The sequence below is a fragment of the Canis lupus genome, chromosome 3 (assembly GCF_048164855.1).
Source record: "Canis lupus baileyi chromosome 3, mCanLup2.hap1, whole genome shotgun sequence".
NCBI classification, from domain to species: Eukaryota; Metazoa; Chordata; class Mammalia; order Carnivora; family Canidae; genus Canis; species Canis lupus.
The window spans coordinates 25,282,329-25,305,853 of record NC_132840.1 but is presented as its reverse complement, the minus strand read 5'-3'; the positions used below and the strand labels follow the sequence as shown (position 1 = coordinate 25,305,853).

At 49.4% G+C, this 23,525-nt stretch overlaps 2 protein-coding genes across 14 annotated transcripts in view; both read right to left on the bottom strand.

Moving 5' to 3' along the window:
* Window positions 1–63, bottom strand: part of LOC140625769 (uncharacterized) — a 32,829-nt gene extending 32,766 nt beyond the window's left edge. Inside the window, exon 1 of the mRNA XM_072813329.1 lies at window positions 7–63. Coding sequence (XP_072669430.1) covers window positions 7–63 — 57 coding nt within the window. The remainder of the gene's footprint in view (window positions 1–6) is intronic.
* Window positions 64–476: 413 nt separating this feature from the next.
* DEF8 (differentially expressed in FDCP 8 homolog) lies at window positions 477–22,471 on the bottom strand. Of its 13 annotated transcripts, none has more exons than XM_072819675.1 (14): window positions 22,363–22,437; window positions 21,301–21,469; window positions 20,727–20,852; window positions 17,951–18,084; window positions 16,489–16,586; window positions 15,222–15,341; window positions 14,161–14,302; window positions 12,720–12,884; window positions 12,006–12,133; window positions 11,704–11,817; window positions 11,119–11,199; window positions 10,229–10,369; window positions 9,998–10,107; window positions 6,933–8,920 (listed from the first exon to the last, which is right to left on the bottom strand). In XM_072819675.1, the coding sequence occupies exons 2-14, from the start codon at window positions 21,318–21,320 to the stop codon at window positions 8,818–8,820; spliced, it is 1,482 nt and encodes a 493-aa protein (XP_072675776.1). In that variant the 5' UTR covers window positions 21,321–21,469; window positions 22,363–22,437; the 3' UTR covers window positions 6,933–8,817. The 13 variants fall into 13 exon arrangements, with proteins under 13 accessions (XP_072675777.1, XP_072675776.1, XP_072675772.1 ...); XM_072819671.1 differs by having other exon boundaries at window positions 10,229–10,318; window positions 11,119–11,196; window positions 15,222–15,371; window positions 22,363–22,410; XM_072819668.1 differs by having other exon boundaries at window positions 15,222–15,344; window positions 22,363–22,410.
* Window positions 22,472–23,525: the final 1,054 nt, after the last annotated feature.

Below are 23,525 nucleotides of genomic sequence, written 5' to 3'. Positions count from 1 at the left end.
GGCGACCCACGCCGCTTTTAATGTTCCCGCAGATGTGCTGTCGGGGGTTGGGAACTCTGACATCAGAGGCCCATGCTGTCTGCTTTCGAATCGGGAATAAGACACCGTTTCTGAGAAAGGGGGCCAGGACGGCCTTTGGTGACCTTGTCACGTCTCCTGCCTGCGCCTCCTGGCAGCCCCGGTTTCTCTCCCAGGTTTTGCAAGGGAGCGTATTGTAGCTACGGGCCTTCTTGCACGTGAGACTGCTGTGATTTTATTACAGCTTGGAGGCAAAGATGCCTGGGAAAAGGTCCCTAAATGCATCGGTCATCCCAGGTACCAAAAGGGAACGGAAAGCAATTACCCTCGACCTAAAATTGGAAGTGTTAAGACGATTTGAAGTGGGTGAAAAGCTCAGCCAGATCGCAAAAGCCTTAGGCCTTGCTGTCTCGACGGTAGCCACAATCCGAGATAATAAAGAAAAAATCAAAGCGAACTCACAAATAGCTACTCCCTTGAGAGCCTCTCGGTTGACACGCCATCGAAGTGCACTCATGGAGACCATGGAGCGCCTGCTGCACGTGTGGCTTGAAGACCAGAGCCAGAGGAATGTGCCCCTGAGTGTCACCATTATACAGGAGAAGGCTAAGAGTTTGTTTGATGACTTACAGCGTGAAAGAGGTGGAAGCTCTCAAACAGAAAAGTTTAGTGCAAGTAAAGGGTGGTTTGTGAGATTCAAGGAGCGCCATTGTCTGCTCCACTTCAAGATGAACAGTGCAGCTCCTGGAAACAAGGATGTATATCCAGAAATGCTGAGAAGCATCATTGAAGAAGGTGAGTACACCTCTCAGCAAGTTTTTAATGTAGATGAGACAGGGCTTTATTGGAAGAGAATGCCAGAGGGAATGTTTATTTCTATGGAAGAGAAAGCTGAGCCAGGCTTTAAATCTTCCAAAGATCGCTTGATGCTGCTTCTTGGTGGCAATGCAGCTGGGGACTTTAAGCTGAAACCCTTATTGGTGTACCACTTGGAAAATCCCAAGGCTCTGAAAGGGTACTCCAAGCCCAATTTGCCTGTGATTTGGCGCTCAAACAAAAAGGCGTGGGTGACCAGGAGCATCTTTCAGGAATGGTTCACATACTTTTTTTGCCCTGCTGTTGAAAAATACTGTGCCCAGAATAATCTCACCAATAAAGCATTGCTCATCCTAGACAATGCACCATGCCACCCAGTAAATTTGAGTGATCTGTCTGATAATGTAAGAGTGGAATATCTTCATGACAGTACAGCTGACTCAATCCAGCCCATGGGTCAAGGCATAGCCTCTACCTTCAAAGCTCATTACTTGAGAAGAACTTTTGAGCACATCCTAGAAGGAACAGATGGAGAAGATACAGCCACGATCAGGGAGTTTTGGAATAAGTACAGTATCTTGGATGCCATAGACAACATTGCAGTAGCTTGGGAGGAGCTCAGACCAGCAACAATGAACAGTGTGTGGAAGAAGATTTGGCCTGAGTGTGTTCAGTTCCATAGTGTTTCCCAAACAGATGACATTGCACAGCTTCAACAAAACATTGTGACCCTCGCCAGGAATGTGGCTTTTGAAGAGGTTGTAGAAGCTGATGTGGACCAGTTGCTGAGGTCCCACGAGGAAGATCTCTCAAATGAGGAGCTGATGCAACTGGAACAGGAGCCTAAAGGAGAGGAGGAGAGTGAAGATGTTCCACCTGCCCTGCGCCAACTAACCACAGGAGAGCTGTCAACAGCCTTTTCACATTTCGAGGCAGGCTTGCAAGTCCTTACCAGTAACAGCCCCAATGAGGAATGGAAAATGCAAGTTTCGAGAGCAATCAATGATGCAATAAACTGCTACAGGGAACTGTACAAGGAGAAAAAGCGGCGCTCAAAGCAACTCTCTTAGCGGCGCTCAAAGCAACTCTCTTTTTCAGTGTGTGTAACCAAACATTCATCAAAATAAAGCTGGAAGTAAAAAAGATGACCTCAAGGGATGAGGCCCAGCCAAGCCTATTTCCAGGTGCTTCACATCCCTGGAAACTGTTTCTCTGGTATTTTCATTTTGACACTTGAGAGTATCAAATTTTGTCATTAAAATTTCAATTAAATATGTGTTTTTAGAATATTTACATGCAGGCATATCCAGGAAGATTTCTTTATTTTTTTTTAAGATTTTATTTATTTATTCGTAGAGACCCAGAGAGAGAGAGAAAGAGAGGCAGAGACACAGTCAGAGGGAGAAGCAGGCTCCATGCCAGGAGCCCGACATCGGACTCCATCCTGGGTCTCCAGGATCACACCTCAGGCTGCAGGCAGCGCCAAACCACTGCGCCACCGGGGCTGCCCGGAAAATTCTTTAAAAGGAGAAAACTGTAAGGAGGAGACTAGCTCATCTAGACATTAAAACAAACTATAAAACTGCTGTGATTAAATCAGTGCAGTAGTCAGACCTGTAGAATAAGATAGGAAGCCCAGAATTTTTTTTTTAGTGGTGCAAGACAACTGGTTAATCGTTTAGAAAAAGGTAAAATTAGATTCATGCTTCATAGGATACATAAGAATAAACAAACAGGTCAGGGACCCAAAAGTAAACTTTGAAGCCATACAAATACTACAAAACACATAGATGAACACCTCTTTGATCTGGCTGCTGGGAAATTTTCTGACATAAAACCCAGATGAAATTTTAAAAAGTTAATCAATTTGACTGCATTAAAATGTAACAAAAGAACTTTTTCCATGGGGGAATATCACTACAAATAAGGTCAAAAGAAATTGACAAACTGGAAGAAAATATTTGCAACATCTCACAGATAATGGGCTAATACCCCAGATAGGTGAAGAGCTCTTAGGATTAAGAAGAGAAAGGGCAGGCCAGGTGGCTCAGCAGTTTAGAGCCACCTTCAGCCAGGGCGTGATCCTGGAGACCCAGGATCAAGTCCCGCGTGGGGCTCCCTGCATGGAGCCTGCTTCTCTCTGCCCCACCCTCCCCCCGTCATAAATAAATAAAATCTTTAAAAAAGGATTAAGAAAAAAATACCAAGAGAAAAGGACAAAGGATATAATTCATAAATAAATACCTTAGAACCTGAAAAGATGTTCAGCCTCATTCATAATTAGAGAAATGCAAATTAAAGCTACACAGAGGGATCCCTGGGTGTGATCCTGGAGTCCTGAGATCAAGTCCCACATGGGGTCCCTGCATGTGTCTTCTCCCTCTGCCTCTCTCCCTCTCTCTCTCTCTCTGTCATGAATAAATAAAGTCTTTAAAAAAAAAAAAAAGCTACACAGATAACGTCTCACTAATGAGATTGGCAAATAATCAGAAAGTATGACTACACATTCTGTTGGTGAAGCTCTAGGGTAACAAGCACCTCATGCATTGCTGATAGGAATGCAAATTGGTACAACCCTTATGGAGGGGCACTAGATACTCATAATAAAAAATAGATTCCTTTTGATCTAACAATCCCACTTTTAGGATTGTACCCTGAAGATACTCCTCCAACAAAAGAAAATACATGTGTACAGATTATTTGTTGCATCCTTGTTTGTAATTGCAAAAGTGAGGAGACAGCCTGAATATTCATCTATAGAAGAGTGTTCAAATATGAAATGGCTATTATGCACAATGGACTATATAATCTAGATGTAAATGATGATAACAGTAATAAGAGGAAGAACTGATGGGGAATGGCTTCCAGGGTATACTATTGAAAAAAGCAACATGCAAAAGAATAGTATGCTGCCATTTTTGTGGAAGAAAGAATGGGGAGGGGAATCCCTGGGTGGCTCAGCGGTTTAGCGCCTGCCTTTGGCCCAGGGCTTGATCCTGGAGTCCCAGGATCGAGTCCCACATCAGGCTTCCTGCATGGAGCCTGCTTCTCCCTCTGCCTGTGTCTCTGCCTCTCTCTCTCTCTCTGTGTGTGTCTTTCATGAATAAATAAATAAATAAAATCTTAAAAAAAAAAAAGAATGGGGAAAAGAAAATAAGAAAATATATATCTTACTCATTTTTGCAAAAAGAAACACAGGAAAGAGAAGCAAGAGACTAAAGAGATTGGTTTCCCAGTAGGGGAGAGGAGTGAAAAGGAGAAAGGAATAGGAGGAGGTGTGGAGGAAGATATTTGACAGGCCTTTTGTAAAGTTTTGTTGTTATTTTTAAGATTTTCTTTTTAAGGGGCACCTAGGTGATTCAGTTGGTTAAGTGTCTGCCTTCGGTTCCAGTCATGGTCCTGGGATCCTGGGTTTGGGCCCTGTGTCCGGTTCCCTGCTCAATAGGGAGCCTACCTCTCCTACTCCCTCTATCCCTCTCCCCCTCTTGTGCTCGCTCTCAAATAAATAAATGGAGAAAATCTTAAAAATAAATAAATAAATAAATAAATAAATAAATAAATAAATAAATAAATAAATAAAGCAGCCCCAATGGCTCAGCAGTTTAGCGCCGCCTTCAGCCCAGGGCCTGATCCTGGAGACCCAGGATCCAGTCCCGCGTCGAGCTCCCTTCATGGAGCCTGCTCCTTCCTCTGCCTGTGTCTCTGCCTCTGTGTGTGTGTGTGTGTGTGTGTGTGTGTCTCATGAATAAATAAATCTTTAAAAAAAAAAGAAAAAGATTTTATTTTTAGGTAATCTCTACATTCAATGAGGGACTTGAACTCAAAACCCTAAGATCAGAGTCGTATGTTCTACCAACTGAGTCAGCTATGCACCCTGGCCTTTGGTAAAGTTCTGGCATTGGAAACCATGTTAATATATCACAAAAGTAAAAAAGATAAATAAGCCAAAATGGAGTATATGAATGGAACCATATTTCACAGATACCACACACCCACAGTGACAAGGAAGAAACATCGAAGTCCATTTTGACACTCGAGTTTTGATTGTATGCCCTCACGCTGACGACAAAAAAGAACTCTAGACAATTATTAAACTCTAGTTAGTAAGCTGCTTTTACACAGAGGCATAGGTTAGCAATGCGGAAGGGACTTTCTGTGTGTTCTAGGATTGAGCAAATATTTATGGAAATAGAGCCAGGTTTCTGTCAGGAAGGGAATTACAAATATGAAAAAGGGAAAGAACCTTGTGGTGTTGCTTTGAAATTGGAAATATCAATGTGAACTTATGGTTTTTAAGATGTTTCTGGAGAGTCAGATACTGTTTTCTAGCTTTCTATTAAAAGGACCTAGAAGCAGTAACAGCCCACTAGTAATGAGCATACCACACGACCATATCTGGTATCTGAATACCATTCTCCACTAACAGGTATTAGGGCTCCTTGAAGAAATGGACAGTTTCAGGACTAGGACTGGGAAAGTGCAAGAGAAACCAAGAACAGTTTAGTATGCTAGAAGGTAAACAGTGCTTAAAGAATGACAGGAACATGTCAAAAGGACACAGGAGACTAGTGGATCAAAGCCAGCATCTCCAGGAAAGGGACAGATGATGCACTGAGGACACAGCATCGCTTTTAGGGAATTCCCACCCAAAGTACAAAGCCTGAATCCTATCAGAAAAATCCACATTCAAGGATATCCTTCAATTAGCTTGTGTTTTTTTTTTAAAGGTGTCCATATCATGCACCCTTCCAAATTAAAGACAGCTAAATATTCATAGCAGCTGACTGGTAAAATTTGAATAAGTTTTGTTGTAGATTCTATATCATGCCAGTGTTAATTTCCAGTCATAATTGAACCGTGGCCATGGTTCCACCACCACCAAGTATTTAGAGGGAAAGGGGCATCATCTCTGCAACTTACTGCCAAATGGCTCAGAAAAAGAAATATGCATATGTGGAGAAAGAATATAGCAAACGTGGCAAATGTTAATATTTAGGGAATCCAGGAGATGAGTAAATGGGAATGTTTTTTTTAAGATTTTATTTATTTATTCATAGAGACACAGAGAGAGAGAGGCAGAGAGAGAAGCAGGCTCCACGCAGAGAGCCTGACGTGGGACTCGATCCAGGGTCTCCAGGATCATGCCCTGGGCTGCAGGCGGCACTAAACCACTGCACCACCGGGGCTGCCCAATGAGAATGTTTTTGCAATAATTCTGTAAGCCTGTATTTGTCAAAATATAAATAGTGAAAATATTATTGAATCACCTGAAAGGGAGGGAAAACATACTTCATCTTCTATCGAGTATCCAAAGTGTAGCTTTACAATTATTTGTAGTTGGAGGTATGTGCTCAAACATGCTGGCACCAGGCCCACAAACAGCCCTCCCACATCATCCCACCCTCCCTTCTGCTCATACCCCAACAGAACTCTCTGGTTTCTTTAGACATAGGGTTGCAGTCTGTCAGCCTACCTGAATTGCAACCGGGTGTGGATGATGTATAAAGACACTTTCTAAAGGAGAAGATTCCTTACGTTCCCTGGGTCATGGCCCCTTTGAGATCCTGGTCATAACTGTAATCATGATTCTACAAAGAATGTACATATACAGGGGCTTGAATATAATTTGGGAGGGGGGCAGTTTAGTTCTGAAGAACATGGGAATGGTCTTGAGTTGCAGTTAGGGCCCTTTTTTGGATATAGCTTGTGAAAGAGGCTGCTAGGAGCTGAACCTGTGACTTTCATGACTAGCCAGTTTCTCGATGATTGCATTGGGTTGATGAGATAATTCTTCCACATTGAGGACTCTAGAAGACACAATTTCTGTGTACTGAGCATTCTCTGCATGCCAGGCTCAGTGCTCAATGCTTCCTAGAGCCTAAACACCCCACAGGGTATGTTTTCATCATTCATAGAAATGGAGCTGAGGGGAATCCACACACTTAGCCCTCTGTCTGATACCCAACAAGAACTCCTCCCCAAAACAGATTACATTTGACTCCACTAGATGAGGAAGACTGTGGGCTCTGCCTAAGCCTGCAACTGGTCTGCATGTCAACAAACCCTGCCTTGTCCCCAATTCACCACACAAACCAGAGTCTAGAGAACACAGATTTAATGAGACAGCGGCTGCGGCATCATTACAGCTGGATGTGCCTTGCTTCTCTTCTGTGAAGTGTTGACCATGCAAACTGGTTCTTTGGTGGGTTCTTGTACCAGGCTGTGGACTCCAAGACCCACACATGATTTTGTTTAAAGACTGTCATTCAGAAAGGGTAGGTGGAGATATTGGGGAGGAGGAAATGGGAGTAGTTTAAAAGGGAGCTAACTCTTTGTCCAGCAGACACCAGCATATTAACACTATCTGTGGACACAGTGATTATAACTGCAATAATGTGATGTTCATTACACAGTAAATTCGGGAATGGCCAATATCCTTATGACAGAAATGTAATGCAGTAGTGATAAATGTGCAGATCTGGAGGTGTAGGAAAAGGGCATTTGGCCCTTAAGCTCCTCTTCAGCTCTGAAGAGGAGATGGGGAAGCAGGGTGGGGACCTGTCATTGACACAACTTCACCAGTGCTTGTTCTCACTGTTACCCCAAGGCAGATGAGAACACACAGCAAGAGGCCTTTCTGATGCAGAGAAGTGAGGAGGAGGTGACACTGTCTTTATCTACCCTTCTCATCGGCCAGCAAGCTAAGCTGATCTTTCTGCTGGCTGAGACCTCACCTCTTGGGCTTCCCGGTCGAAGGTGATGGATATCCAAATGGCTATGTTCCACCACCACCACCTATGTGTATCAACCATGCACATCAACAGCCAAGCACAGTCTGGGAAAGAGGGCACAAGAGACTGGAAAGCCACATCCTGAAGCGTCCTCTTCCCACAGGCCTCCCCCTCAACGGCAGGGTCTCTGAAACACAAAGCATCTCTGCAAATACCGAGGCTGACTGTGGCTCCCCCAGTGAAGAGCTGTGGGTGCTCGTCCTCTGTCCAGGGATTCCATTTGTCAGCTGGTGTACAGAACCTTCCACATCCCATGCCCCACTCTTCCTGCACAGCCTCTGGGACTCCGGCCCAAAGTTCCCTTGAGCAAATATTCCCAGTGCCTGACCTCAGACTCCCAAACAAAAGACCACTGGCTGGTGGTTTCTGAGCTGTCCAGAGTCTGCCACAGGCACTGTGGCAGCAGCATGGAGTTCCTCAGGCAAATAGGCCTACTATAGAAAGCCAACCCTGTTGGCTAACCTAGAACCTCCCCAGACCCTGCTCCAAACTGGGAAAGGGCCCAGCTTCTTACAACTGGACCCCCAGCCACCTAGCCTGGAGCACCATAGTAAGCTGGCAGAGCAAAGGTAGGAACAGTGGCTGGTCCACCCAGGAGGAAGAGCTTCACAGCTCACTTCCCTCCATGTTGTACAGAACTGGACTGGCCCTGTTGGAGGAAAACCCAGAGAGAGAGGCCCTCAAGAGACAGGAACAGGGCTCTCAGGAGACAGTCATGAACAACCCTAGCCAGGGACAACTAGAAGTCCCCAAATACAAGGCTAAGGGGACAGGGGCCTTCAGGTAGATCCAAACCATCCACTGTAGGTAAAACAGGCTAACGCTGGGTGTATGCAGCCAGCATTCCCAGGGCCTGTCAGCCACTCCCCCAAAGCCCTCAAGGGTTTTCAAGGTGGCCAAGGCCCCCACAGGGTTGGGTGAGAAACCTTTCCACACTTCCCTGCTTATGGAGCCCTGCAGCCTTCACAGCAGCACACTCAGGAAAGAAACAGACAAGACTTCCACAAGTCCCAACAAGTGCCTGGGAGAAGGATGATGGTCCTCATGGTGCCACGTACACCCCTCTGGCCCAGCACAGGGGACAAGTCCAGGGACTGTACCCTAGGGGTCTCCAGAACACAAGAAACACCTTGACTTTGGCTATGACCAGCAGCTCGGATGCCAGATAGGCCTGGAAGGGGTGCCTGTTATTCTAGGCATCCACATCTGGACCAGGCTCCTGGAAGAGTGACTGCTTCCGCAAGGTGAGCCGAGCACATTTGGGACACGTGGTGGAGTTGTCATAGTAGCAGTCCCTGGGGACAGGGAGAATGGAGTCAGTCCCAGCAAGGGTCTGGGCTCTGCATGTAAATTTCTACCACTGAGCCTTCACAGGCTTCATGAACCAGGCCCTTCTATCCCCTTTCTACAGATGGGGAAACTTGATGAGGTAGTTTCTACCAGAGGGCAGAAACCAAGTCTGCACCCAGGTGCACCCAGGTCTGTGACCCAGTGCCTCAGTGCAGACCCCCTACAGGGTGCACGGCAGCTAGCTGGTTACCATGTGACTTCTGCTTGGAGCTCTCAGACTCTCGACCTCCGTATCTGCTCTTACCACTGCTGCATAGAAGTCTCCACCTGAGGCACTGGGGGTGCACAGGGTCCTGGGGTCTATTATAGTTTTGAAGGGACACAACAGTACTTGACATCTGTCAGCACACACACTGCTGCTCAACAGAACCCACATTTGGAGCATTAGTTTTTGCCACAGTCCTTTCCTTGACAGCAGCCCCAGGTTGGCAACATCCATGGTTGCTAGGACAAACAGCAAGTGCCAGACAAAAATCCACAGGGACAGAAATGGGAGGTACCCATCTGAGTCCAGTGTGAGATGCCATGCAAGGCCCAGCAGGCACACACCTATTAGTAATTGTACTTATTAAAGAATTAAATTATTTTTTCCAATGTATGTGTATTATTTTTCCAAACATCCACTAAGTCTTTTCGTCATAAATGCTTAAGTTGTTTGAACCTAAGTACTTAATAATAACTTTAGGTATTTCTTTTGGCCTAGGGATGTTCGAAGAAAATCTCTGAGACACTGAGGGTGCCAGGAACTAGAAAGTTTCAGAACCTCTGGCTGCTGCTACACCTCAGGGTGGATGGAGAAGGGAAGCCGGTCAGCCTCCATGTGCACACCTGCAGCACCACCCAGCCCCATGGGTGCTTGTTCCCAGCAGAACTTCAAATTTACTCTTATACACACCAGGGTCTAAGCCCATATTAGGATCAAGGCAGCAAGGACTGACACCCAAAGGCCTCCCTCACCCTCCTTCCCACTGTGGCAGGGAGCTCCCAGGCCTGGCCTGAGGGAGGGTGAGAGCCACACTCACCTGTGGAAGACGGCAGAGCACTCGGTGCACACAGATGTGTGGCTGTCAAACGGGAACAGTACGTCACCCTCTCTGCAGAGCTCACACACAAAGCCCTTGGCCTGACAGCGCTGGGGGTAACAGCAGAGAGTGGAGGGCAGGTCAGTGCCTGCTCCAAGGGCACCTAACACCCTCCCTGCCCTCGGGACTGGGAGCAGAGAGATACCCCCCAGTCTGCAGCAGGGGGCACACCTCACAATCCAGCTTGATGTGCTTGGCGAAGAGTGTGTGGGTCTCCGTGAGCGAGCAGCCGAGGCGGCCTGTGTGCGCGTCCAGCAGGTCCTGGATGGAGTACATCTCATCGTTCTCCACAAAATGTTGCCGGTCCTGGAGCTGCGGGTCCCAGCAACCGTGACCCCAAACACTGGGTGAGGGCCCCTTCCACTGCCTACCCATCGTCCAGGCCTCAGGGCGCTCATGGAAGCAACAGATAGTGGCGGTCTCTATGCCTTCCATGGTGCTCCCCTAGCCACGCTGCTGCTTGGCCAGCCACCTTGCTGCTCCCAACACATTGTGCACACCCCAGCTCAGCCCAGCATGTCATACCTCTTCCCAACCCTGCCCCCGTTTACCACCTCCTTTCTCTGCTTTATCTTGCCCACATACCTCACCTCCCCATTTATGCTTCTTTCCCACCTGCAGAATGCTCCCTGAGGTGAGGATGAGGATTCCTGCCTGTTTCGTTCCCTGCTCCCTAGGATCTAGAACAGTGAATACCCATGAACACTTGTTGAACAAATAAATAGGTGAGCCTTGAGAAGTGTGGTCAATCCTGCCAGGGCGGAACTGTGCCCTGTGTGTCCACTGTGTGGAGATCCAGGTAAGGGCTCTGCAGAGTGATACCCGCTTTCCTCGGTGATGTCATCAGAAAACACTTCTGTGAACAGAATGCCTGTGTGCTTACTGAAGACCTAGTGTCCCTTGGGACAGAGTATGGGAGACACTATGCTAAAGCACAACACAAGCTAAAGTCATCGGAAAAAGTCTTGGGAGCAGCGTGTCCTCACAGCCCTGACTCTCTGTTTCCCCTTTGCCCTTCCCACCCTGGATTTCCAGCTCCCACTCTGGGCCAGTGGCCTGACCTGCAGGAGCAGACGTGCCTCCATGGCCTCCTTGCAAGTAATGAAGTATGGCTTCATAAGCAGGATGTCCTGGCGCAGCTTCTACGGACAAGAGGGTCAGGTAGGCATTCTCAGCCAGGTGGCATGTCTGGGTGGCCAAGGGGGCTGGCACTCCAAGTCACGAGGGGACAGGAGGTGACTTCCCATCCCCCAGGATGGTGCCAGATCTGAGAGCTCCAGCCAAGCTCCAGTTCAAACCACAGCTTCCAGGCCAATGAACCCCGAGGAGCGTTTATCCTCAAACATGTGGTCCAAGAAAGAGAAAGAATGTCATACATCTTAATAATGTTGTATGTTGATTATGTTGAAATAATCTTTTGTATATTAAAATTAACTTTCCCTGCTTTTTACTTTTTTAATGTGGCTACTAGAAACTTTCAAATTGCCTCTGGGCCTAGTATCATATCTTGACTGGACATTGCTCTAGTGTCTGTAGCCCTAAGGACAGCTAAGGGGCCCCACTGAACCTTAGCAGGTGGCATCTCTGCTCCCAGGACACATGGGGAGAGTAGGGTCCACCCTCACCCCTGCCCTCTTCAGCCTCACCCGGATCTCTACCAGCTCCTCCACATAGTTGAACAGCAGAGGGTTGATCTCCCGGAGCCTGAGAACTGGCCGAGACACCATCAGTGCCAGGTAGCGCATGCTACAGCGGGACACCTGGGGAGACATGATGGAGTGGCACTTCCAGCACAACACACATGACCCCCCAGAACCATGCTCCCCCCCAACCTAAGGCAGGCCTGAGCACTGGCTCTCCGTCCTTGGGGCTACATCTCCCCCCGCTCCCACACCAATTCCCCCCCAGCCTGAGTACCAGCTCTGGCCCCGTGCTCTCCTGCCCTTGCCTTGCGTGGCTCAAAGTCCCAGTTGTGCACGACTCTTGCAGGGATGACAGCCAGGTCATTCCAGTGGCAATGGCTGCAGTAGTACTGGCCCGTATAGTCACACTGCCGGGCCTCACTGGGCACGCCCCCTGGAGAAGGGACGGGTCATTACAAAGTTGAAGCTGCCTTCAGGGTCTCTGACATAATGCATAGAAAACATGGTTGGGGGAAGCCACCCATCTGGGAGGTTCCACCCTCCAGACCTGACGCAACCTCTTTTGGCCACAAGACCTGAAGCAAATCAGGACACCACGTTACCCTCAGTTTTGTCATCAGTAAACAGGACAAAATAGGACCCCCACCATAGAACTGCTGAGAGGACCCCATGAATTAAAATTACTGAATCTCTGGAAGAAGGTCTGACACGTGGCATGTAAGTGATATTGTGCAATTTTTCCTGTCTAGATGGGCTCTCTGTGACAATGGAGCCACACAGGAGGCTGAGTGTAGGCCAGCCCTGTGGGTCCTCCTAAGTGACCTGGGCTGGAACCTCTGTCTGCTTGAGTGGGAAGTGAAAAGGTGCCAGCAGCAGCAGCCTCCTGTCACTTCCCAAGAGAACAGGACACCATCCACAGGAGCCCAGCTGTCCCTCGCTGTCTGATTTATCCATTTTTCTCACACCTGCCCAAAGCCCCCTCCCTCCCCCCTCCCCCCACTCATTCCTGGGGCACTCACGCAGAGAGATGGGTGCCCGGCACTCTGCGCAACGGTAATCTTGGCTGTCCAGCCCTGTCTCGGGGCAGATGTTCAGCTCATATTCGGCTTGGTGGCTGACTTTGGAGCGCACACAGGGCTTGGAGATAAGGTTCAAGCACTTGCTGTGACATCGGTAATAACATCCTGGAGTGGGAAGACCAACAGTGTGCCTCTCAGAGTGGGGGGCATCCTACAGCCCAGACTGGCCTTCAGCTCTCCCCCAATTCCCACATTAATCTGAGAGTTTCTCCAGACCCCACTGTAGGTCTGAGAACTTCAAAGACCTCCTCAGTCTCCATCCCAAGCCTTGCCCTGGGAGTGCATGCAGGCCTTCCTCCTCAACCCCAAACTACCTGCCATTCCCACCTGGATGCCACAAAGGCATCAAACTCACTCTGTCGAAATGAAATTCTCGCTCTTCCTTAACAAGCCTACCTCCCACCTGGTGGTTTTCCCCACCTCAGACTTCAGTGACTTCATCTTTGCACCTGCCGAGACTAAACATTGCAATGTCATCTCAACCTCCCTTTCATATCTGTCTTGCACCCTTCTCACCCCATACAGCTCCACCCTGATCAGAGGGCTGTCATCCTCCCCGTGTACCTCTGCACTCCTTCCTTCATGCTCAGCTCAGCAGCCAGAGTGATTCTTTTGAAACCTAGGCATGTCCAGCATCAACTGGTGGCCCCCAGTGCACTTATCAGAAAAGCCCATGGCCACTTCTGAGCCCACCTCTACCATGCTTCTCTCAGATGAAGTGCCCCAGCCACACTTCTCTCTGGTCCACACTGAAGACACTGGACACACATCAGCCACAGGGCATTTGCAGAGAACTCCCCCATGGGAGCATTTTTCCCCAGATATACTCCTGGCTTAAACCCTGACTTGCAAGTTTTGCTTGAATGTCACATGATGCCTTTTCATTCCATCCTAAATCCATTCCCATCACATTCCCTGACTCATGTTATTCCCTTTCCTTATTTTTCTTCAATGCACTGTATTGTCTATATTCAGTGTGCTCATTCGGAACAGTACCATCCACAGGAAGTCTCTGCAAAAATAGAAATATTCTCTTTGCACTGTCCAATATGGTGGCCACCAGCTTCATGTAGCCATTGAGACAGTACAACTAAGGAGCTAAATAGCTATTTATTTTAACTAGTTTAAACATAAATTTGAATAGCCACATGTGGCTTGCAGCCACCATCCTAGAAAGGCAAATGTGGATGTGAGCCTCATAAAGAGTCTTTTGTCCCTTGTTTTATCCCAGGTACTCCATAATGCTCAGTAAATACTGAGTCCACTGCAGAGAATTCACCCAACCAGAAGCCAGATGAGGGAGCAGAGCTGCAAGGTCTCTGTCCTGCCCTGGGGACCAGGACTGCCCAGACAGCCGAAGTGGGCCTGGGTCTTGGCCCACCTGTGCACGTGTACCAGGTCTGAATGAGTCCCCAGATAATGGTGTTACACTTGTCACAGGTTTGCTTGACACTCTTGCTCTTCTCCTTGTAGAAACGGTGCTCCAGGAGGACTCGGATATTGGGCTCATCTTCATTGGGGTCCTGGGGAGAGGCCCAGGGAGGGGTCACAGGTGAGCCTGTTGCAACTCCTTTCCTTTTCTTCCAGGTACCATTTATAGCAAATATTGTGAGTTTCCCCCAATGTCACACCCCCCGTTCCCTTTAGCAACAGAACTCCCCAGGCAGGCCTGGACGATGCAGATGACAGACTTGCTTTCCCGGCACCGCACTACTGGCCTGGGCCTATGTAAAGGCCAAGGGTGTGTGAGCAGGAGTGGTATGGCCTTCTCTCCCCTCCCAGCTTTTCTTCTGCTATGTATAGACCCAGAGGTTCCATGGGGCCATCTTGGATTCTCCATGAGGACTGGCAAAGCAACAAACACAAAGGGCCCAGGATCCGCAACACTGTGAGCTGCCGTATGAACCCTCCATCACCTGTGAGATCTCCACATGAATAAAAGTACACATGTGATTCCTTGAAGCCACTATACTTTGGGGTGTCTTTGTTACTAAAGCCTTATTTGTACCCTAATGAATATTCTACTTTCTAAATTCCCAAAGACTCATAAGTCAGTACAGGGACACAGTGGCAGCCAAGATAAAGAGTACATGCCCAAGGACTGCATCAGGTACACCTGTGGGTTTGGGCCTCCAGGATCCATTACCCTTACTATTGTCTCCTTCGTGAAACACTCAGGAAGCCACCCCACATACACTCTAGGTCATGAGGCTCAAGGTAGGACATGCCTCACTTACTTGAGCTAGTGGATGGGCATGTGCCCAGGACTGGCCAATGGAGATGAGACTCACAGAGAAAGAGCCTGCACATGGGGTAAAGGCCTACTTCTGCCCCTCCCTTTCTGGGTGCTTTCTACCTCAGCTCCTCAGCCCCTAGAATGGGAGACTTCTACATCCTCACATTGTTCCAGTGGCCTCCATGGTAGAGTAGGCCAGCACCCACCTTCAGCTCCTGGAGCTTCAGCCGGAGGTGTATGAGCCTAACTACGGCATCCTTCTGCTTCTCTGAGTGTTCAGGCAGCTCCAGAATCACCTGCTTGCATTCCTCGATAGCCTGCCGCAGCTGCTGGATGTCAGAAGCCAGGAACAGACCCTGCCCAGGTTGGCAGGTGACAGCATCAGATGGCTACTTTGCATGCTCTCCATGTGGAGGTCAACCCCACAGCAGACCTCCCCACTCCTCCCTTGCCTAGATGAAGAAACTTAAGCCCAGTGAGAAGGGACTGAGGACTTGTTCAAAGTCCAGGAAAGTTAAGAATAAGGTAGGAACCACCCCGTACCACCTGCCCCCCATGGACCTGTCCACTCACAGGCCTCTGAAAACCTAATTCAGGATGTTTTTCAAAACACAACTTCCTTTATTTTAGAAATCCAATCACCTTTCTGGCTATGCTATTTTGCTCACTTCTACAGAGCTTCCTCTTGAAATGAAAGCTGGGGAAATGACAATTTGCCTGTCACGAAGGAGAGGAAGTGGCCTCCAGCTTGATCACAAAGCCCAGAGATGCCCGCATGCACCCATCCACCCCTAGCACCAGCAACTCATAAAGACTCAGGGCCAGGACCCAACAGAGGCCCTAGGTTCAGGATACTGCTGTCACTTGGGAAGGAAGACAGGCTCAAGTCTAAGCTGGGGAACTGAGGCTGATCTCACCCCAGGAAAGGGACAGAGCTGCCCACGGGAGCCACCCTCCTTCTCCAGGAGACCAAGCAAAGAGATGGTGACACCTTTACTCTTGGAGTTTGGTGTGTGGCCTGTAGGAGGGGCTCAAAAAAATTTTAATGAAAATACAAAACACAAATACAAAATGAAAAGTAAATGAGAAATATGGGCTTCTGAGTGAATCTTTTTTGATTTTGGTTACATTAGAATGTTACTATGTTTCTCTCAAGTAAAAGTTGAAGATACTTTGCACAAAAAAAAAAAAAGATACTTTGCACAAAACTAAAACATTTTCAAACTTTTTAAAAATAAAATTTTGGAGCCTTTAACTGAAAAAAGAAAAAGTTTCCATGGAACAAAAATTGAACAGATGAGAGTGAGGAGGCCACCCTCCTTCCCTCACCCTGCTGCAGCTATAGGATTTCCCAGGAGCCCCAGCTGAGGTGGACTGGTCCTGCTGCCTGAGGATAGGGTGATAAGGAAATGGCTGGCTCCTCTTGCCTTGGGGCTCACCCAGTACCCCTCCTACCCCAGGACCAAACCTTACCACAGGGCGGGAGAAGTGGTCCTCAGATAAGCCAAGATCCATCACTCGCTCAGTGCAGCAGAATTCTGGCTCTCCAGGGGGCAGCTCAGGCAGGGCCTCTGGAGTGGGCATAGGGTGGTAAGCAGTAAAGAGAGGAAGAACAATCAACCTGCCTTTCCCCAGGAGTACGTTGGAGTGGGAAGGACCATAGTGGATGGGAAAAGCCTGCTGGAGATGCTAAGGGGAGCCAGCCCTGCCCTGGTATCTGCCCTGTTTGCATTTGCAAAGGAACCCAGAGCCTGCACAAATAAGAGAGAGCCAGGATACCTGGGTGGCTCAGTGGTTAAGAGTCTGCCTTGGGCTCAGGGCCTGATCCCACAGTCCTGGGATCAAGTCCCACATCTGGTTCCCTGCAGGGAGCCTGCTTCTGTCTCTGCCTCCCTCACTCTGTCTCTCATGAATAAATCAATAAAATCTTTTTTTTTTATTTTTTTATTTTTTTAATAAAATCTTTAAAGACAGAGAGAGAGAGAGATTCAAAAAGATGAGATAGAAAAAATAAATCTAAAACCAAAAATTAAAAAAATAATAAAATAAAACCAAAATTTAAAAAAAGAAAAGAAAGAAACCAAGAAGATGAAGTGGATACCCATGGTGCTATGAGAGGTCCACAGAACAGTAGTAGAGAAATATCTCAATTTCTTTCTTTTTTTTTTTTTTAAGATTTTATTTATTTATTTGAGAGAGAGGGTGTCTGGGTGGTTCAGTCAGTTAAATGTCTGCCTTTGGCTTGGGTCATGATCCCAATGTCCTATAATCAAGCCCTACATCGGGCTCTCTGCTTGGCAGGGATCCTGTTTCTCCCTCTCCCTATGCCTCTTGCTCTGTCTGCTTGTGCTTTCTTTCTCTCTCATTCTCTGTCAAATGAGTAAATAAAATCTTAGAAAGAAAGAGAGAGAAAGGGAGCATGAGCGGGGGAAGAGGGAGAGGCATAAGCTGACTCCCTACTGAGTGCAGAGCCCAACACGCAGTTCCATCCCAGGACTCTGGGATCATGACCTGAGCCCAAGTCAGACACCCAACTGACTAAGCCACCCAAGCACTCCAGAAACATCCTAATTGCAAACATACCTCATGTATGCATATATGGATTCAAGGCTGCTGGGTAGTTGTGGGAAGAATTCCTGCGTGCCTGTGTGGACTCTAGGAGATCTCTGCATGCACCCTGAATGCCTTCTGTTGACTCCATCTGCAGTTCTTAGAGCTCACACCCTCCTGACCTGAGTGCATGTTCTAATGGGGTGACAGAAGTAAGTAAACTACAGAACAGGCGGTTTGTGCCGAGGAGAAAAGAGAAGTGGCCAGCAAGGTATCCAGCTATTTGAGAAAGCCAGCACTGTCCATGGGAGGAATGAGGAACACAGGATGGGGGGGCCCAAGTGAGGGGTCATACTGCCCACTCAGGCCTCCCCCCAGCACCCACCTTCAGAAGCGACTTCTGAGGTCTCCTCACTGGCCCTCTGCTCATGCTGCCTTGGCCCAATCTCCTTGTTGAAAGGGTTGAGGTGGGCCTGCCGGAACCGGGCCAGCTTCTCATCATATTCCATAGCATCCCACCTGCAGGGCAAGAGGAAGGCAGAAATGAGCATCCAGCTCCTAGACTCACGGCATTCCCATCTCCTTTCTGAGGTCCTAGGGTTTCAGAGGGGATGACCAACCTCCTTCACTTCCCCAGGAGAGTCCCAGTAGAACACCCCCACACCACAGCCATCATCCTCTGCCCATCTGCAAAGCAGCTCAGCCTGTCACCCAGCCCCTCACTGGTAACATCTCTTCAGGAACAGCAGCCCACTCAGGGCACGCAGATGGAGCAAACAGAGCTAGGAGAGGGACATGACCTACCCTAGGGTCCCCCACCAGTCTGGAACCTCAGCTCCCTACCTCCCAGCACAGGGAGGCCCCAGATACCTCACGCAGCCCCAGTCCAGCCATGCCCTCCCTGCTGAGAAGGAAAAGCTTGGCTGCTCCCATGAATCAACACCTCCTAGGACTCGGTTTCTTGCTTCCAGCCCCGACCAGAAGTGCTCCTTTTCTGTCAGAGCTCCCCAAAACTATAGCCGCTGAGCAGAACCATCAGTGATGACAGCCAGTGGTCAAAGTACTGGACACTCCGGAGCCAAAGCCAGGATCCGGACCTGCTCTGCTTCCTGCACTGTGGCCTTGGGCAGGGACCATCCTCCTGGTGCCCCAACAAGCTCTACATCTCTGCTGGAATGTGGAGAAGACTCCATGAATGCTCCTTAATCATCATGTAGGCCAGAATGACACCTCACTGGCCTGGATTACCACTGATGCTCTATTGGCCTGAGCCAGGGCATGGCCCCATACCTTAGGATCCCAGGAAAGAGGGAATGCTTAGCTCACCACCTGGCACTTCTCTCCCCTCCCTAGAGCTCAGCGAACTACAGAACACACAGGGCAGATGGCTCCTGACAAGGATAAAGGGGCTTTGACTGGGGCAGTGGTTCGTATCCCAGGTCCTCCCACTCAATGAACTGGACCAGATTCCTTAGCCTCTCTGCCTCCAGGGTGACATGAGTTCAGAGGACGTCAGATTTTTTTTTAAAGCTTTGTAGTAAGGGTCAGGTATTAGTTATGTTTTCTCTGTGCCTATTTGGTCTAAAATAATTTGTAATTATCAAAGACAATCCTATGACTCCTATCTGCACCCCCTCCAAAGGAAAGAGAACTGATCCCAGATGGGACAGCCTTGACAAGAGTCATCCCCACCCCTGACCAGTGCTGGATGCTCTGCATCTGGGTCAGAAGCTCCCACACTAACTGTAGGACCTGTCTTACCTGTTTGGCATCTGTGGTGGGGATGTGGGTGGGGAGTTCGTCTGGTAGGACCCAGCACCCATTGACTGGCTGCTCCTGGATCGCCACAGGAGAGGACACAGGTGCCTTGGGCTCTAGTCTCCTCTTTCTTATTACCTGGCAGCTTTGGGTCACTCACTCAGGGTGGCTGGGCCCTGAACCAGTGCCTCTCCAAACGGCACATGCCACAGTGTCCTGGGAAGCACCCCGATTATAGGATAGATCCAGCCATGTCAGTATTCACTCACCCCCATCTTCTCCAGTGGCGACAAAGATTCTTTGCCTAACCAGACTGTAGTCAGGCTCCTGAACCTTCTCCTAGGCCCATCTGTGCCCTTCCTGTGAAATCCAATCCTAGCAAAAACTCTGCTGTATCTGTTTAGCAAGAGACCTCCACCTTGATAACCTGGTCACCCTCAAATGTGCTGAGGGTGACATCTGATCACCCTGGCATGCCCTCACCAGAGATCTGTTAGGTCAGTTTAGCCAGATTCCCCATCCCTGACCCCTGATGTTTCCCCCCACTGATTTTACCCTGCTCTTTGGCTATAAATTCCCGCTTGCCCAAGCTGTATTCCAAGTTGAACTCAGTCCCACACTGAGGTCTCTTTTCCCCAACTGCAAGAGTCCTCAATAAAACCTGCATTTACTTTTTAGACAACTATCCAGCTGAGATAGAAAAAAGAGATCTGTTTTTAATTCTTTGACTGAGAAAGGGGGGGGGGCCGCTGGATTTTTGTCTGATCGCAATTTCCCTCCCTAAACTTAGATGTGGTCATACGACTATGTTAAGACCAATGGAATTTAAACAGAAAGATCGGTGGGAATTCTTCAAAGGAGTCACTGCCCCTCTTCAGCTTTTCCTACTTCTTGCCACCTGGGAGGCAGATGTAATGGGTGGAGCTGTAGTAGCCACCTTGGGGTTGACATAGAAGCCCTGAGCTGCTTCACCCCAAGCTTCATTCAAGTGAGATAGAAATAAACTTCTGTTTAAACCACTATTACTAGGAGAGGGGTTTCTATCTCCTACATCCGAAACAAATCCTGACTGATCACCCCAAGAGCACTGTGGTAATAAAATGAATTGGTGCTATTCAAATCCCAGCTCTAACAGCTCCTAGCTGACATGTATGGTCTTGGGCAAATGCCTAAACCCTTCTTTGCTTTCGATTTCTCATGTTTCAAATGGGGGTAATAATTTTACCCACTGTATATGGTTATTATGAAGATTAAATTAGTTAATACAAAGTTCCTAGTATCCTGGCCAGCACACAGTATGCATTCAATAAATATCAGGTACAGCTTACTATTATCATTGTTACTAATGTTATTAAGAATCAGATAGCCGGGATCCCTGGGTGGCGCAGCGGTTTAGCACCTGCCTTTGGCCCAGGGCGCGATCCTGGAGACCCGGGATCGAATCCCACGTCGGGCTCCCGGTGCATGGAGCCTGCTTCTTCCTCTGCCTATGTCTCTGCCTCTCTCTCTCTCTCTCTCTCTCTGTGTGACTATCATAAATAAATAAAAATTAAAAAAAAAAAGAATCAGATAGCCATGATTTAAATTCTGGGTCTCCCAGTGATGAGCTATGTGACCCTATTCCCTTACCCACAAATAAGGGAGAATACCTACCTCCTGGGGTGGGTAGAAGGACTAAGTATGTCCGGGAAGCCCATAGCCCAGAGCTGCTGCTAAGCAAACTATAACTGTCATCACATGATGACCAGCCCAAACCCAAAGAAACTTCCCAGCATTTTAAAATATGGCCAGAGGAGGTCAAAGGAAAGAATACTTCTGCTCTTCCCAACAGCTTTCCTCTGGGCTGGACACTCCCCTGGAAAAAACATCATTCAGGCATTTCCTTATGGGCAGTGCCTTCCAGCTCCAGGCCTGGCACAGAGGCCATGGATGAATGAATACATGGTCATCTGACCTCTCTCAGCCTCAGCCTCTAACCTGCCAAGTTGGAGAATCATACTTGCTCAGGCTTCTGAGGGCAGACAAGTGGTGTCCCAACACAAAAGCCCACGGGATGCAGCTCACAACAGCTGACTTTGATCGGCCCCCAGCTGCTCCACCAGGTCCAACTCCCAGAGAGCCCTGTGCTCAGATTCAGGCTTGGTCTCTAGGAGGAATGAAGGAAACCCACTAACCAGCCTCTGCCCTCCTCTAGAGAGGACCTTTCTCCGGCGGGGGAAATGAGGGGAGGACAAGACAACTTAGCAATGCAAGGGAACCTCAGAATAAAGCCCAAGATCTCGAGGCACTGAAAGATCCCACGCTGAAGCGCAGAAGCACTCCTGATGCACTAAACTCGCCTCCAGAGTCCTGCCTGGGGTACAGCCACCAAACAGGTTCTATTATCACCCCGGACACAATTGGAGGTCCCTAGAATTCCCCCGGGAGAGGGCAGGGGAGAAGGTACATCCTGTTCTTCATCCCTGGAAGGAGGCCTGGCCGGACCCTGCAGGGAGCAGGCGCAGGGGCACTGCCCTCTAAGAGTATTTGCCACTGAAGCCCGGCAGAGTGGCCCCGGGTCCGCGAGGAGCCACCCCTAAGAGACACCTCCCGCACTTCGCTGACAACAGGCACACCCTCCTGGGACCCTGAGCGCCCCGCTCCGCATAGGGACAGGCCCCTTGCCCCCTGCCCGGCCACTCCACAGGTGAGGACACTGAGGCCCGGCCTTCCCCGAGGTGCACACCCGGGGGAGCCGGCGCGGGCCTCGCGGACCTGCGGACAGCGCAAGCTGACGGCCGGACGCGGGCAGGGAGGGTCCTACACCTGCCCGAGCGCGGGGGCCAGCTCCGGTCAGCAGTGCCCCCAGTGCCCGTGAGGCCCGGGACGTGGGCGCGCTGACCCAGCAGTCGGAACCCCGCTCCGGCGGTCGCTCCTCCCCCGCGCCCTCGGGACGGGGGTGGAGGGAGGGGGACTCCCGAGCTGCGGGAGGGGCTCCCTCCACCCCCAGCACCCCCGCCCCTCACCTGGCCCGCCCAGATCCCCCCCTCCGCCGCTCACCTGACCGCCGCCGCCCTAGCTACATTGTAACCCGCCCGCCGCCCTCGCTACATTGTATCCGGCCCGCCGCTCGCTGCTGCCGCCTGCGGCCCGGAGGCTCATGGCAAGCGGGGGGCCGGAGTCCGCGTGCCCCGCCCCGCGCCCGGCGGCCTCCACGTCCCGCTCCGGGAAATGGGTGTCAAGGACCGCGCGGCGGGCGACTGCGTTGTCTGCATTTTCTGTAATCATAAAAGCCGTGCTTTAAACCGAAACCACAACACTTAAGAAGAAATGGTGGTATTTAATTTCTTTTTTAAAAGCCCAGTGGGAGGGATCCCTGGGTGGCTCAGCGGTTTGGTGCCTGCCTTGGGCCCAGGGCGTGATCCTGGGGTCCCGGGATCGAGTCCCGCGTCGGGCTCCCTGCATGGAGCCTGCTTCTCCCTCTGCCTGTGTCTCTGCCTCTCTCTCTCTCTCTCTCTCTCTCTCTGTCTCTAATAAATAAATAAAATCTTTAAAAATAAATAAATAAATATAAGCCCAGTGGTTGGGGGTGGTAGGAGGGGGAGAAAAGGGAAGAGGAAATCGCGGTGCAAACAACAGCTGCTGGTGCTCAACCACGCGGCCCTACGTGGTATTCACAGCTGGTGAGGAAGGGGAGTGCTGTCACTCCATCCCATTTTACAAAGGAGGAAACTGAGGCACAATCAGGTCAGGGGAGAATGAGTTAGGGGGACATTGGAGAAGCCTGTGTCTGAAGTAGCCGATATTATTACTGCTTTCCAGATGTGCCATGCCCCTGCTTTGTTTCTCTCTATGATCCTCACCACTGCCTGATACCCTGTCTCATACAATTTTACTTGTCTGTCGCTGCCATCACCCCTCCTCCCACTAGAAACCAAGGGCTACAGGTAAAAGTTTTGTTTACTTTCTTCACGCTTCTTGCCTAGAACAGTGCCTGCACGAAGTAAGTGCATCCTTAAATGGACTGAGGAAGGGATAAGTCCCTGAGTCCCTGAGAGGAAGAAGGTTTCACCTGGCAGGTGGCCCACTCCACAGATGTGTGTTAGCACCAACTGTCCAACTGAATGAGTGCTGCACCAGGCTTGGCTCAGGTCCTGTGACACAGTGGTGAGAAGACAGACAAGGTCCCAGGACTCAAGGAGCCAGACTGACTATATGGAAAG

What these genes read in the sequence shown, in the direction of transcription:
- DEF8 (XM_072819668.1), bottom strand. Translation starts at nt 21,320, where the DNA reads ATGATTCTCCAACTTGGCAG. An exon ending in ATGATTCTCCAACTTGGCAG is followed by an intron (nt 20,853 to 21,300) that starts GTTAGAGGCTGA and finishes TATTTATGATAG; the next exon opens with TCACACAGAGAGAGAGAGAG. An exon ending in ACCACTTCTCCCGCCCTGTG is followed by an intron (nt 15,345 to 16,488) that starts GTAAGGTTTGGT and finishes TCTGACATCCAG; the next exon opens with CAGCTGCGGCAGGCTATCGA.